Source organism: Synchiropus splendidus, chromosome 19 (assembly GCF_027744825.2).
Source record: "Synchiropus splendidus isolate RoL2022-P1 chromosome 19, RoL_Sspl_1.0, whole genome shotgun sequence".
NCBI classification, from domain to species: Eukaryota; Metazoa; Chordata; class Actinopteri; order Syngnathiformes; family Callionymidae; genus Synchiropus; species Synchiropus splendidus.
Window position 1 is genome coordinate 8,380,843 of NC_071352.1, and position 14,545 is coordinate 8,395,387.

Genomic DNA, 14,545 nt, shown 5'->3' on the forward strand with positions numbered 1-14,545 from the left:
GTGGCTATATTCAAGTTTTTATATCACCTTATTTAAACTAAATCTCTTTTAATGTCTTGGAAATATTTGTATAAAAATTTCAATTTGATAAGAATTTCAAGTCCATTCAGAGTAGTGGAAACTCTGGAACATAGTGTAGCGAAAAACATCCCTGAACAAAAGCAAACAGATGCTTTTGTTGGCTTTTGTTCAGGGATTCCTCCATGTGTGTTGTTGATGTTCTCATCCTAGCTGCCACGCGTCTTGTGCATCAGTGTGATCAATGGACCAGGAACTCCTGCTCTTACAAAGGTTCCCTGTTATGTATCATATTTTATTTCCACATTTTGAAAAGTAACGTGGCAGTTAAATAACCTCCTTTGAAATTTGTTGAAGAGGGATTAAAATTCTGACAGCACCGTCATGTTTCCCCCACAAATCAAACCCTCCCTCAGTTGTCAGAATGTGTAGATAGATAGATAGATAGATAGATAGATAGATAGATAGATAGATAGATAGATAGATAGATAGATAGATAGATAGATAGATAGATAGACACACATATGTACAGACAGACAGACAGACAGACAGACAGACAGATAGATAGATAGATAGATAGATAGATAGATAGATAGATAGATGATAGATAGATAGATAGATAGATAGATAGATAGATAGATAGATAGATAGATAGATAGATAGATAGATAGATAGATAGATAGATCGATGGATAGATAGATAGACACACATATGTACAGACAGACAGACAGACAGACAGACAGACAGACAGACAGATAGATAGATAGATAGATAGATAGATAGATAGATAGATAGATAGATAGATAGATAGATAGATAGATAGATAGATAGATAGATAGATAGATAAATTGATAGATTGATAGATAGATAGGATAATAAATGTCAGTATTTGCACAACCAAGAGTGACACCTGTAAGAACAGTGTTTCATGAATCATCACTAATAAATAACTGATAGTGTCTGCTGCAAAATGAATTGAAGTTAGTATTTCATTTCTTCACAGCCCAACATGGATAGAAACGCGTCCTGGTGGATCAACTCCACGACATTCCCGACTCCGCTCAACACCACAGCGAACGTCAACGCCACGCCCAAGCCATTCAGCGTGTTCGACGGCTGCGACCATCAAGTCGAAGGAATTCTGTTTGACCTGACTCTGCAGTGCATCAATGTCGTGGTGGGGATCCCCGCCAACATACTTGTCATCGCCATTCTCATCCACAATCGCAAGGAGCCGACCACTTCCGACATCTTCCTCGGCTGCCTGGCCTTCATGGATGCCTATTTCGGCTCGATGACTCCCGTCAGCTTCCTGAACCTCTACTACTGGCAGAGCAAAGAGGTTTGGTCGGCTCTCAAGTTCTCCTACGGGGTGAAGGACACCAGCGGGCCTCTGTTTCTGTCCTCCATCTGCTTGGATCGCTTCATCGCTGTGCTCTTCCCGCTGACTTTTGGCAAACTGAAGCCCATTGGGTACAGGTTAGGTCTGTCGGTGCTGCTGCTCTGCCTCACCTTTGCTTACTCCGCAGCTAAAACAGTGGGAGGTTTGCTGAACTTTGAGAAGGTCTTCACTGGCGAGATCCTTGCCACGTTCACCTGGATGCTCGTGTGCAACGCCTGCATCCTTTGGGCCCTTAAAAAGTCCAGAGGAGCAGGTAAAGATGAGATGCACCCCATGAAAAAAAGAGCCTTCAAAATGGTGCTCTCGCTGCTCTGCATCATCATCTTTAACTACCTGCCGCCCGTCGCACTTTTCCCCTTCGAAGACCATTACGCTCCACGCGTGTTCCGATGTTACGTACAGCCTGTTGGTTTCGCCTTCCTCAATATCAGCAGCACCATCCAGCCGCTGGTCTACCTCTCGCGGCTGGAGAAGATTCCCTTTCTCCCGGACTCCTGCGTCCAAAAATGTTGCCCCTGCATGAGTGAAAACAAGAAGAAAACACCTCAAAATCCACCGGCGTAGGAACTGACTGTGTTTCTCGACAGAAGGGGCGGAATATTTATTATTATATCGTGGGAGTGTGTTAAAAAGTTGTGTTTTATGCATTGTCATTGTTATTCTTGGCAAAACACTCAAGTCAGAGTAAAAATAAATATTGGGAAAAAACGTGACAATTATGAAACTGTTTCATATCAGTTATTATATATATACTATTTAATTTCACTCACAATATTCGTAATAAAACGAATAATTCTCAATCTGTATTTAAATGCAATCTTCAGTACCTTAGTAGTACCTAAAATTCTAATGAATTCCCGATTCATTTCGATCACTTGCGGTCACATGAGCACAAACCGGAAATCCTTGTGTAATAAAATAAAATAATAAAATAAAAACCTCGACTTCATCCATCGTTACTGATGTTATTGGGTTTGTTTTTACGTCGCTCCTGAACGTCACTTATTGTCCGATTCATCAAGCAACAAAAATCCTAAATTGGAAATCTAAAATATACAACTCAAATGCAAACAACAGTAGCACTTGGCACTAGCATTAGCGATTGTACCTTCTACTATTAAACACAGCCGAGACACACCGGTGAAACAATAACTCCAACAGGTGGAATGATGCACCTGTTGATTTTATCCATCCATTCCTATTATATATATATATATATATATATATATATATATATATATATATATATATATATATATATATATATATATATATATATATATATATATATATATAATAGGAATGGATGGATGCTTTTATAATAAAGCATCCATAATAATTCTTTTATAATAATTCTTACTCAAAATATATCAATAATGAGTCAGCATTGTATGATCAGCACTCGCAAGGACGACTGTTCGTCGAACTACCTGGTTCTACACGTCCGTTAACACAAGCTGGCCGCTTGAGGGCGTCACTATCCTCTCATTTTAGAGCGCTGGCGCCATCTAGTGCACAAAAGATGCAGGTGCGCGACAGTCGTGAAACTCACCTGAATTTATTAAAATCCAACATCACCGGGGCAGTGTAACACTAAACAGTGCAAGAACATGTGGCTTTTCACGTCAACCAACCTTCCAGTGTCCAAAACGAGCAACACGGCGCGTGTTAGTATTGTACTCACAAAACATTGTGCAAAAATACAAGATTGTCTGCAATGATTCATTTAAAGTAAATAATTTGACCTTCTGCTCACAATAAAATGTGTGAAATTGATCACCGTAATCTCAGATGTAAAACTTTAAAACTGAGATATAAAAACTACTGTCGTAACATTGTGACCAGGACTTTCTCCGGCATGATCCGGAGCGGTTGACTGCTCCTCGTGTAGAAGTATGGAAGAAGCGTCTCTGTGAACGTGTGTGTGAAAGAATAAATAAGCCTTTCTTCCGAGCAGTCGATAAAAGTGACCGTCCCTTTGTTGGAATCCACGTGAACTTTGACCTGCTTGGGCGCTTCTGAAAATGTCAGTGGAGTCGGGGGGGAGGTCATGGCTCGGAGCTCCTCGTCCCGGTAACTCAAGGTCCAGAAGCCGTTCTCGGGTCGGGCCGAGACGTCGGCATTCCTGAGTGTGGACGACGCGATCACGCCCAGCATCCATTCCTCGTTGCTTCCTGTTTCGACGACCCAGTGGTGGCTTCCTGACCCTAAGGAGGTGCTGCCCACCGCCTCTGCGCTCATGTGGAAGCGCTCGGGGTTATCGGGGCAGCAGCTCGGCTGCTTTGTGTAGTGGAGGGAAGTGAGGTCATCAGACAGGATGAGGCAGGGGTGTGCTGTGTTTGGGTCCAAGGTCACAGGAGCTAGCAGACAAGGAGGGAGATGAGAGTGAAGATGAGTCGGCTGAGGTCCCAGCTGATGCTAACAGGAAGACTTGGACTCACTGTAATCCACATGCTCCAACATTTTCTCCCAAATTCTATACTTCAGGTTGCAAAGGTGATTGGTCACGTCGATCAGAGCTCCGGACATGTTGTCCGGCACAGTCGGGGAGCATCTGTTATCATACATATACAAAGAGACACAATGAGATGCAACACTCAGAGAGCATGATGCTCACAAGACGTACCTCTCCTGGACATCTTTAAAATTCTGTAGGAAAAAAACAAGCAAAATATATGAATAAAAGGCTGAAGTCGGTGAGAGTATCTTCATAACCTTACAGTCAATAAAACCATATCTTCTTCGTTCAGCTGCTCCTGGATGACGGTGATGGTGTCTGTGAGTGACAGCACCTCTGCTGAAATCTCTTTCACCCGCTCTGTCATCCCGACGATCTTGTCCTCCTCCTCCTTCTTCACCGCCGCTAATCTAGACGACTCCTCCTCGTAGAGGACTCGGTGAAGCTCCTCGAACTGACACTTGATCACCCGCTGGGTTTCCAGCGACTGACTCTGCAGACGGAACATTCCGGATTACTCAACCTGGTTTTTAGGATTCACAGTAGACACGATGTCACTGTCATCTTCCTATGGTGACATCTATTACTCAAAAACTACTCCTAGTTTAACATCAGAATCTTACAAAAAAATTCCCAATAATTTGTGAAACAATATTTTTTTATTTTTACTTTTAAATTTAGAAAATCGTAAAAATGGGAACAGAATCGAGCGTTGTATAAAAATTAAATTTAAAAAAACATCTGAGACCTACACAATAACTGTGTGGCTAAAATTTAAAACACAGTAATTCTCACGACTTGATGCCAATTGAAGAAGGCAAAATAAAATATAATAAAGAAAAATGAAGGTTGATTATCATTAGGTGGCCCTGCGGAGAGGACACTGTGGATAACTTGAAATAATCATGAATTATGATATAAAAAGCAAAAACAAAAAAGAAAACAGTCGCGCAAAACACAACGCAAAACAGTATTTAAGTTTAAAAAAAACAGAACATTGTAGTTTTGACATACTGTGTGTGTGTGTGTGTATATATATATATATATATATATATATATATATATATATATATATATATATATATATATTCTTATTTTTTTAAATGAGTGAAATTCTGACCTTTTTCTGTGATTAAAAACATTTGGAAATACTTTTTTTTGTACAACCAAGGCAGTTCCAGCTCAACTTATATTTCCTGAACATAAAGTTTCGTTTCAACCTTGGACGAAGAGCCACTTCCCTAATACAACAGCTGGTGTCTGAGAGACGGAGCGAGGCGCTTAGTCACCAGCTGGGGCAGCAACACCAGACTGACAAGTGATTATGGTCTCCAGACACCTGATTGGTGAATTGGTGAGGAGCGGTTTGACAACCCTTGCTCTTCATAAAGCTTCATAAAGGGAGACCACAGGACAGACTGAGGAGTCATATTTTAGCAGCCTGGTTCAACCTCCTGACTCAGTCGACAGTTCACCAGTCAAAACGTTGCATTTCCAAAGTTTAATGCAGGATACAATGTTTCAATGTATCTCCATGACTTTTAACTTTGGAGGTACCTTGATGTACTTGAACATCTCGGCGGAGGTCTTGCCAATCCTGGTCAGGCTGTCCAGTTTAGTCTGCAGACCCTTGAGGGACACGGCGAGCTCATCCTGAAAGTGGATCAGAAGATCCTCAGATATCACCGGTGCAGTTTGTCGACATAAATTCCTGTGATAGTTGGCGGCAGACTCGTGGAGCAGCATTCTGACTCTAGGTGTTTCCCGTCTGGGTTTGAAAGCAAAACAGGCAGTTGGTGTTGTTCTTACCTTACAGTCGCGGGCAGCCTCTTCGATCGGGGAGCAGTCGTGGGACTTGTGCAGCTTGGACGCCTGACACACCACGCAGATGGGCTGCTTGTCCACCAGGCAGAAGAGTTTCAGCTCCTCTCGGTGCTGGTTACATCTCAGCTTGTCCTCGGCCGGCTCGCAGCTCAGTCTCCTCAGCAGCACGGCTTCACACACGTTTCTCAGAGCCAGGTTGGAGGGCGGGTTGCACTTGGACGCCCTTTTCCGGCAAACCGGACACTCGCGCTGACCAGTCTCCCAGTAGCGTGTCAGGCAGCCCCTGCAGAAGCTATGGCTGCAGCCCAGCAGAACCGGGTCAGTGAAGATGTCGCAGCACACAGGACATGTGAGGTCCTCCTCTGGTAGAGACATGGCTGCTGATAAAGCAGAGTTACTCAAAATGAAACTCAGTCATCAGTAACCCAAGATCACTCCTCAAACTTCTTATCTTCTCTTGGCACGGAGAACAAACACTGTCCTGCAGCATGACTTCAGTGGGAGTAACTCCACTGGGGAGACAGTGGGAACTGGTTTCAGCGCTGAGAAACAGGAAGTGAGACGCCATTGGACAGAGGCCGCCAGCCAATCAGCATCAAGGTGCTCACTTGTCAAGGTTTGGAACGAGATCATGCAGTAAAGACAATAGTCCCTGAAAGCCACTCATCATACACTCAAACGGCTTTTATTCTTTCATCCAAATGGGGCAGACTGGCGCTTGATTCACTTCCCTTTCAAGGAATGTGAGCTATTTCAGGCAGCAGCAACTGCAGGGGTAAAAGCAGAACAAATGTTCCACAGTTGTCTGTCAAGGGATATTTTGGGAAACGCACGTCTTCTGCTTTTTCTTCACTCTTGTTGTTTACGTACTCTGTGTCCTCTCAGTGCTGTTTTATGGACATTGCGCTTGTTTTGTTGCTGCTTTTTGATCTGCTGGAAAAGCATTTCGCTCAAGTATTGCTGAAATTAAGCAGTTTAAATTGATTTAAAAAAATAACATTGTTGGGTTCGGTATCCTTTATTAGTCTCAGAGTGGGGAAATTCAAAGGCTGAATTTTAAGTCTGACTCTGGTGAAAGGCACATATATTAACTGTTTATATTTATATTTAGACAAAAGATCAGCTTTAGTTTAATTAGAAGGTTATTTGAAAATGAATTGAATTAAAAACAACTATACTTTTCCACAATTTCTAACCAAGGCCTACGAAAAGGAAAAGATATGAAATTAAAGTGGTAATATTATGAATTGATTAAGAGAGTTAGTATGGATTTCACAAGGATATTTTGCAACATTAGCACCAAATTATTATTAGCATCAGGACTTTAAAGAAATTATTCCATAATGTTTTGTAATATTACAACATTAATCTCATAATATTTCAACCATAAACTATAGCCCTAATACAATTTACATTAGATTTCCAGTAGGCAATGAACCTGTTACTGTAAAAAAAAAGAAATACATAATAAATAAATGCTTATGATGAAAAGCACATTCTAAGCGATGCTATGTAAAATGCAGCAAGGTCAAATTGCGTTGTCATACAGCCAAAAAAAGCAGTTCATTTTACAGGTTAAAAAATGTTGTCCACACTGAGGAAAATTTGTTTGTTATATCCAGTCATCGTAGAAAGAGATTTGAGCACCCGTTTTGTTTGAGTGAGCGTTTATCACTGGGAAGACGGTGGCGATCTGTCCAGGGTGTCCTTCAGACTTGAGTTCATTCTCTCATGAATGAACAAATGGATGGGTGGTTTTATCACCGTTATATTGGTGATCCAATATAACACAAATAAGCATCAAACTGATTGAAAAAATAACAACCTTCATGAAGACGTCGCCCACATCCACACATTTTGGGTGTTTCCGTGCGTGTGCCCGTGCGTGGGTTCACTCGGTTCGAAAGAATCAGATCCTTCCATCCTTCCACGCTCCGGCACCCTATCCGCCATTTCCACGGCGCTGCGTCCCGCCCCTTGCCCTCCTCCCATTGGTTGCTATGCGGATGCCGTCAGGTTGCGCCACCGTTTCAGCCAACCAGAGCGCGCGTTGTTCGCGACATCAACCAGCTTCGACTCCAGCATCCGCCATAATCTGAGTCTGTGCTACTCATCCCGTTAGACTCGAACCTGCCGTCGTCTGCATTCAGCCACAATGCGCGAAATTGTGCATTTGCAAGCCGGTCAGTGCGGAAACCAGATCGGAGCTAAGGTATGGACGTATTTTCCCTCTCGACCCGGTGATGTTCCTGAGGGCTGCATCTTTCATTCATGCTCTTCTCGAGCATCCTTGAAGAAAGTGGCTGCAGCCAGCATCCTCCCCGCATTCATCGATATCTTTATAACCCTTATCAGTCACTTTCAGACGTGCACTTTATTTTGGTGCGCTATTTAAGCCAAATGCATGCAATACTCGATATTTTAAGGCAGTTTTTCATCACTGAATGACCCCTCCCCCCTTCTTTATTGACCCATTTTCCTGCCCCCATACTCCTTCATTCCGTTGGTTTGAATTCTAAAAAAAAAATCACAATGGATCCCGACTTTTACATAAGTTGTAAGAGGAGACTTATCAGATTATAGCAGTCTGCTTGATTCCTTCTGAGTCGGCGAGTCCACCAGTGACCTCAATTCAATTAAAGAATTAAACAGGTTCGCGTGCGACCCAACTGCTGTTGGGTTTCTATTTATGTCACACTTTTGCTTGACCCAAACATCTGCTCCTTTCTTCTCCCCCACCACACCCTCCTGCTCCAGTTCTGGGAGGTGATCAGCGATGAGCACGGAATTGATCCGACCGGTACCTACCACGGGGACAGCGACCTGCAGCTGGACCGGATCAGCGTCTATTACAATGAGGCCACAGGTAGAAATGGTTTAAAACGTAAAAAAAAAATACTTTTATTGTGCCAACCCTGTTTTGCTTCTTCTTTTTAAGGTGGGAAGTATGTGCCCCGTGCCATCCTTGTGGACCTGGAGCCCGGAACAATGGATTCAGTCAGGTCCGGACCCTTTGGGCAGATTTTCAGACCAGACAACTTTGTCTTCGGTAAGCTCTTTGATCCGGTCTGGACGCCCTCCTCAGTCATCTGATGAGTCATGCAATTTTCGTTTCAGGCCAAAGCGGCGCTGGAAACAACTGGGCCAAGGGCCACTACACGGAAGGCGCCGAGCTGGTGGACTCAGTTTTGGATGTGGTGAGGAAAGAGGCGGAGAGTTGCGACTGCCTCCAGGGTTTCCAGCTGACCCACTCCCTGGGCGGCGGCACCGGCTCCGGCATGGGCACGCTTCTCATCAGCAAGATCCGGGAGGAGTACCCGGACCGCATCATGAACACCTTCAGCGTCGTGCCCTCGCCCAAGGTGTCAGACACTGTGGTGGAGCCCTACAACGCTACGCTGTCTGTTCACCAGTTGGTGGAGAACACCGATGAGACCTACTGCATTGACAATGAAGCTCTCTATGACATCTGCTTCCGCACACTCAAACTCACCACGCCCACTTACGGAGACCTCAACCATCTGGTGTCGGCCACCATGAGCGGTGTCACCACCTGCCTCCGTTTCCCCGGCCAGCTCAACGCCGATCTCCGTAAACTGGCGGTCAACATGGTGCCCTTCCCTCGGCTGCACTTCTTCATGCCGGGCTTTGCTCCGCTCACCAGCCGCGGGAGCCAGCAGTACCGCTCTCTGTCGGTGCCCGAGCTCACCCAGCAGATGTTCGACGCCAAGAACATGATGGCCGCCTGCGACCCGCGCCACGGCCGCTACCTGACCGTGGCGGCGGTGTTCCGTGGCCGTATGTCCATGAAGGAGGTGGATGAGCAGATGTTGAATGTTCAGAACAAGAACAGCAGCTACTTCGTCGAGTGGATCCCCAACAATGTGAAAACCGCCGTCTGCGACATCCCACCCCGCGGGCTCAAGATGGCCGCCACTTTCATCGGCAACAGCACCGCCATCCAGGAGCTGTTCAAGCGCATCTCCGAGCAGTTCACCGCCATGTTCCGCCGCAAGGCCTTCCTCCACTGGTACACCGGCGAGGGCATGGATGAGATGGAGTTCACAGAGGCCGAGAGCAACATGAACGACCTGGTGTCCGAGTACCAGCAGTACCAAGACGCCACCGCCGAGGAGGGCGAGTTCGAGGAGGAAGGCGAGGAGGAAGTCGCCTAGAGTCCCTCACCTCGCCTCACCCGTCCCTCCCCCTCCCTCACACTATTCTCATTGCATAAGTTCCGCCACACTCGTTCATTATCTAGGTCAGTGTTGTTCTGGTGTTGTGATTGCTGATACTAGCTTCAGATGTTTTTGCTCATTCTCATTGCACTGAATTATTTACGCCCTTCTCATCTGCACTGCCATTGTCTTGCTGGAACAAAGCAAGCTTGTTCGACTGTGAAGCCTTCGGATTGGAAATGAAATAAAATCTGATGAAAGGTCATGTTGAACTCTCTGCGTCTCTTTGTCCAGGCCATTATGAGCATTGATCGAGAAAATCAGATGTCAGATGATCAGACGCCAATGTGAAGTCATATATATATATATATATATATATATATATATATACAGCCTTTTTAGAGGAGGAAAAATGAGACCATCGCATTGTTAGATTTTGACCAGTGAGGTTGCAGTGTTTTACAGTTTATGTTTTAGACTCCTCAGTTACATTTGAACTGAAATCCTTTTTCGTTAATACAACTGTATATCTTCTTTTGAAAATATTTTAGAACGATTGTTGCAGTTTGCAGAACAACCGCTAGATGTCAGGTGTTGCCATTAGCAACCGCATACTACATACTAGATTCCTGTCAAAATGTATCGTTTAGAACTAATATCTTCAACTTATGTGAAGTCAAAATAATTAAACAATATTACGACAATAAACGTCAATTATAATAAAATAACAGAATAACAAAGCAACAACAAACATATATATATATATGTATATATATATATATATATATATATATATATATATATGCTAATATTATGCCCAGACGCTGTCACTTGTTGTTGATGTTTTCAGTGAAAACCCAATTAATTTTGAAGCGCTCAGTCAGTCCAGCACAGCAGTCATGAGTATCAAATGTTTTCCATTAAGAAAATGAATTGACAAATACTCCCAGTAGCTCGTTTTCAAGCTCTCAACATGATTGATTCATCCTTCACACCAGCGATCTCCCTTCACTGACGTCTGGGAGCCAATGACTCTTAAAGATGGCTGTTTTATCCTATGTGACTCAGGGTTTCAGGGAAATTCTCCGCTGAACTCCCGAGACGTTCTTATCTACTGAGCTCCTTTATCAAGGGTTACACAAACCCAGAGTTATGTGTTGCTCTTCTCAAGAAGCTAGACTTTTTCCCAATAAATTTGCCAACTTGAGTATATATTATTGAGCGTATAAATATAACTATCCAGGTTTTTAATGTTGCCCCACTTTTGTCAGGTGATATAAATAATAAATATATTAAAATAAACATTTATGACCGAAAGGATGAGATCGCGGATACAAGCGGTTGAGATGAGTTTCCTCCGCAGGGTGGCTGGGCGCACCCTTAGAGACAGGGTGAGGAGTTCGGTCATCCGGGAGGAGCTCGGGGTGGAGCCGCTGCTCCTCCACATGGAGAGGAACCAGTTGAGGTGGCTCGGGCATCTGATCCGGATGCCCCCTGGACGCCTCCCTGGGGAGGTGTTCCGGGCATGTCCTACTGGGAGGAGACCCCGGGGAAGACCCAGGACTCGCTGGAGAGATTATGTCTCCGGTCTGGCCTGGAAACGCCTCGGGATCCCCAGGGAGGAGCTGAAGGAGGTTTGTGTGGATCGGGAAGTTTGGGCTTCCTTGCTCTGAATGCTGCCTCCGCGACCCGACTCTGGATAAGTGGCAGAAGAAGGTGAAGGTAAAGGTATATTTAAACATCATCAGCACCAGAAAATTCAAATAATATTCATCAAACTTAATCTGTAGGTGAATTTCATAACTATAACACAAGATGATGATAGGGTGGGAAAATGCAACATAATTATACAATGTCGACTACTAACTGTTCATGCTACAAATCTCATAATGCACTGCAACAATCCACACTCTTTTCGTGGCTATCAATTTGGAATCCCAATTGAGGATGGTGATGTACATCATGATAGTGAGGAACGCTCTGAAAACTCTACATCTAATCATCCATTTATTGTTATTTTCAGTAATATGACATAGAAAATTGATTCTCTAGCTTGGTCCAAGCTAGCCTCGGTGTTAGCCTCTCAAAACCCAGCTGTTTAATAGCGACAGTTGACGGATTTTACCTTGTTCTTGACCAAAAAAAATCATAAATAAACAAGGATAAAAAACTAGGTTCCATCATTAAATAACATGTAAACAGTTCAATTTGTGCACAGTGATGAAATGTCAGAATACAGTGATCGATAAACGTGTGATCATGGAGTCAAAATACTGTAGAGATTTTAAAAGAGGAATCTAGTCAGGAGATCATCGCAAAAGACAATGAAGTGAAATCAAATACTGCAGGTCCTCCTTCTATTCTTCAGTCCCACCAGAGTGTTCTGGAAGATCTTTTGAGTCCATTCAGTGTCCCTCTTGAAACTTAAGACACGTTTCTTGAATTCATTCAACAGCAGCTAAATGAGTCTTTCCTCTTTTGGTAACTTCATTGCATCTAAAGCGGCGACGGTGTGTGTTCCGGATTGTTCCTCAGCACTGGGTCGGTATGTTCCCTCCGTCTGACGCTTCTTCTTCACCACGCAGAGCAGCCAGACCACAAGCGCCGTGATCGCCAAGACCCCCAGGGTGACAGTCGGGGCAACGATCGCTGCGATGTTGGGCCCCGGGCTTCCGGTTGTATTGTTGCCATTTGCAGGAGTTGTATTATTCCCTGGAACCATTAAGGAGAAATAGATATTAACACACACACTAAAAACACACGGGAGCCTACAAAAGCAAGTGGCCTCTTCACACTGTTGTGATTTGTTTAACCAGCTCAGTAAGTGGCGCACTTAGTTTAAAAATGATGTCAGGTTTCTCTGAAATGGTGGTTCAAATCCCAAAATTTTAGAGCAGAGAGTGCCATTTATTGGGCTCTGAAAGTCTCATAAACCCTTGGTGTGAGTTTTTTCTCATTGAATATTCTCGATAGACACTCTTTTCCAGTCAGTCTAAATAATTGTACAGATTTTTTTTGCGTTTGAAATATTGTCAATAGCAATATGTGCATTCGGACAGCAGGTGGCAGCTGAACTCACTTACACAACACACCAGCAAACAGGAGCTCCAGCCCCCACTGCACCACTGAAGACAATCCTCCTTGGTGGAGGTGGTAATGAGAAAATAATGGAGCGTACAAATATATTATCAATGAGTGACTACACATCCTGCTATGGCGAACAACAACAACACGGTGTCCAGAAAGGCTCTTCACCATTCAAAAAATGAGAATTCAAAGGCACACTATTAGCGCTAGTAAACAAGGACTTCAGAAAATCCTGAGCAAGGTAACACAGGAAATGTAATAGATTACTTTATCTTAACAGGTTTGTGTTAAAATCCTTACCATTTAATGGACTTTTGTCTATGCCATAAGTCAATATTTGTTGCATACTGATCTTTTCATTGAGACATAAAAGTTTTAAACAGTATAAAATAACACTCCCCAAAAATCAAAATCAAGATACGTGTACATGTTTTTTAATTTTTTTTTTGTTCAGTCAAAGCAAAATTTTAATATTAACAAAGTGCATTGAACTAACAATGTTATTTAAACCACAATATTTAAAATATTTTTTTCATACATTTTATTTAAACACTGCATCCAAACACTTTTCCGCAAAACAACCATTAAAAAGAAGAAGAAATAGGGGAAAAAATGAAGTCCTAAAAACAGCTTGATTCCCTTTTTCCAGCACTAATAACGTCCCTGACTAAAGGTCCTTGCTGAAACAATGCAGTCATTTTCTTCATGATCGCTCATGTGATTTGTCTGTGATGTCATGAAACTACTAAGTAACTACTTCAACCTTGTGGACAAAGTAGCAGAAGCTCAGGAATGCAGAGCTCTGCAGATACAAAGTCAGTCAGCTGAATGAAAGCCACTCATAATAAAAGAAAAAAAAAAAAACGTGACACTTAAAGACATGTTTGTGTCTGCGACACCGAAAGTGAGCAGGGTTGTTTGAGGAAATGTCAACAGACACGCGGCATTTCTCTGGTCAATAATTCACCAGGACAAATAGTAAACTTTGAAAAGGACAAAAGTACAACGAGATAACAATGAGTGGAAGGGGGCGGAGCTTGTTTAAGTTTTAATTTTTTTCTGTTATTGAAAAGTTGTTGTGACATGGCAGCAAGCCCAAGCATGCTCACTTCGATTCAGCATTAGATTTAGGTGTGGTTTAGAGGCAGCATTCTTGGTTATGTGGGGGCAGCAGGAATGATGGGATGGTTACTGACTCACCCGACACAGGGTTGCTGCTCAGTGCGAGCAGTAAAACCACAGCACCAGGGCTCACCACATTTGAACTCATCTCCTTCAGCAAGTAGTGCTCGGCGAGGCCTGAATGGATTCTGGGAGCATTAGATGTTTTGTCCCACCGTCATTTCTCCGATGAATATTCACCCTGCGAGACACAAACACAAACTGATTCACCACCTTACACAACAATATTGTTTAAAAATAGCCATATTTCATTGTTGGTTTAGGTGAAAAATGAACAAATGAAGTCAATAACATATTTACAAATGAGGTATTATGATGTATACTTCATTATTATAATTGTTAGCTGTCACTTTTTTGTAATAGATGATATTATTTTTGAATGTAAGTAATCAATAA

The 14,545-nt window shown here is 43.1% G+C and overlaps 3 protein-coding genes across 3 annotated transcripts; 2 read left to right on the top strand and 1 right to left on the bottom strand.

Moving 5' to 3' along the window:
* Window positions 1–1,027: 1,027 nt before the first annotated feature.
* On the top strand, window positions 1,028–1,984 carry LOC128751388 (hydroxycarboxylic acid receptor 2-like). The gene has a single exon (XM_053852349.1). It carries the CDS (start codon window positions 1,028–1,030, stop codon window positions 1,982–1,984), a length of 957 nt encoding a protein of 318 aa, XP_053708324.1.
* Window positions 1,985–2,892: 908 nt separating this feature from the next.
* LOC128751099 (zinc-binding protein A33) lies at window positions 2,893–7,649 on the bottom strand. The gene is made up of 7 exons (XM_053851901.1): window positions 7,528–7,649; window positions 5,688–6,082; window positions 5,436–5,531; window positions 4,141–4,371; window positions 4,047–4,069; window positions 3,862–3,974; window positions 2,893–3,780 (listed from the first exon to the last, which is right to left on the bottom strand). The coding sequence occupies exons 1-7, from the start codon at window positions 7,556–7,558 to the stop codon at window positions 3,242–3,244; spliced, it is 1,428 nt and encodes a 475-aa protein (XP_053707876.1). The 5' UTR covers window positions 7,559–7,649; the 3' UTR covers window positions 2,893–3,241.
* A 107-nt stretch (window positions 7,650–7,756) lies between these two features.
* Window positions 7,757–10,138, top strand: tubb4bl (tubulin, beta 4B class IVb-like). The gene is made up of 4 exons (XM_053851753.1): window positions 7,757–7,914; window positions 8,460–8,568; window positions 8,641–8,751; window positions 8,820–10,138. The coding sequence occupies exons 1-4, from the start codon at window positions 7,858–7,860 to the stop codon at window positions 9,875–9,877; spliced, it is 1,335 nt and encodes a 444-aa protein (XP_053707728.1). The 5' UTR covers window positions 7,757–7,857; the 3' UTR covers window positions 9,878–10,138.
* The last annotated feature ends 4,407 nt before the right edge of the window (window positions 10,139–14,545 follow it).

What these genes read in the sequence shown, in the direction of transcription:
- LOC128751388 (XM_053852349.1), top strand. Translation starts at nt 1,028, where the DNA reads ATGGATAGAAACGCGTCCTGGTGGATCAACTCCACGACATTCCCGACT.
- LOC128751099 (XM_053851901.1), bottom strand. Translation starts at nt 7,558, where the DNA reads ATGTGTGGATGTGGGCGACGTCTTCATGAAG. An exon ending in AGATGTTCAAGTACATCAAG is followed by an intron (nt 4,372 to 5,435) that starts GTACCTCCAAAG and finishes TTCCGTCTGCAG; the next exon opens with AGTCAGTCGCTGGAAACCCA. An exon ending in TTTAAAGATGTCCAGGAGAG is followed by an intron (nt 3,975 to 4,046) that starts GTACGTCTTGTG and finishes GTATGATAACAG; the next exon opens with ATGCTCCCCGACTGTGCCGG.
- tubb4bl (XM_053851753.1), top strand. Translation starts at nt 7,858, where the DNA reads ATGCGCGAAATTGTGCATTTGCAAGCCGGTCAGTGCGGAAACCAGATC. An exon ending in CTATTACAATGAGGCCACAG is followed by an intron (nt 8,569 to 8,640) that starts GTAGAAATGGTT and finishes CTTCTTTTTAAG; the next exon opens with GTGGGAAGTATGTGCCCCGT. An exon ending in ACCAGACAACTTTGTCTTCG is followed by an intron (nt 8,752 to 8,819) that starts GTAAGCTCTTTG and finishes TTTTCGTTTCAG; the next exon opens with GCCAAAGCGGCGCTGGAAAC.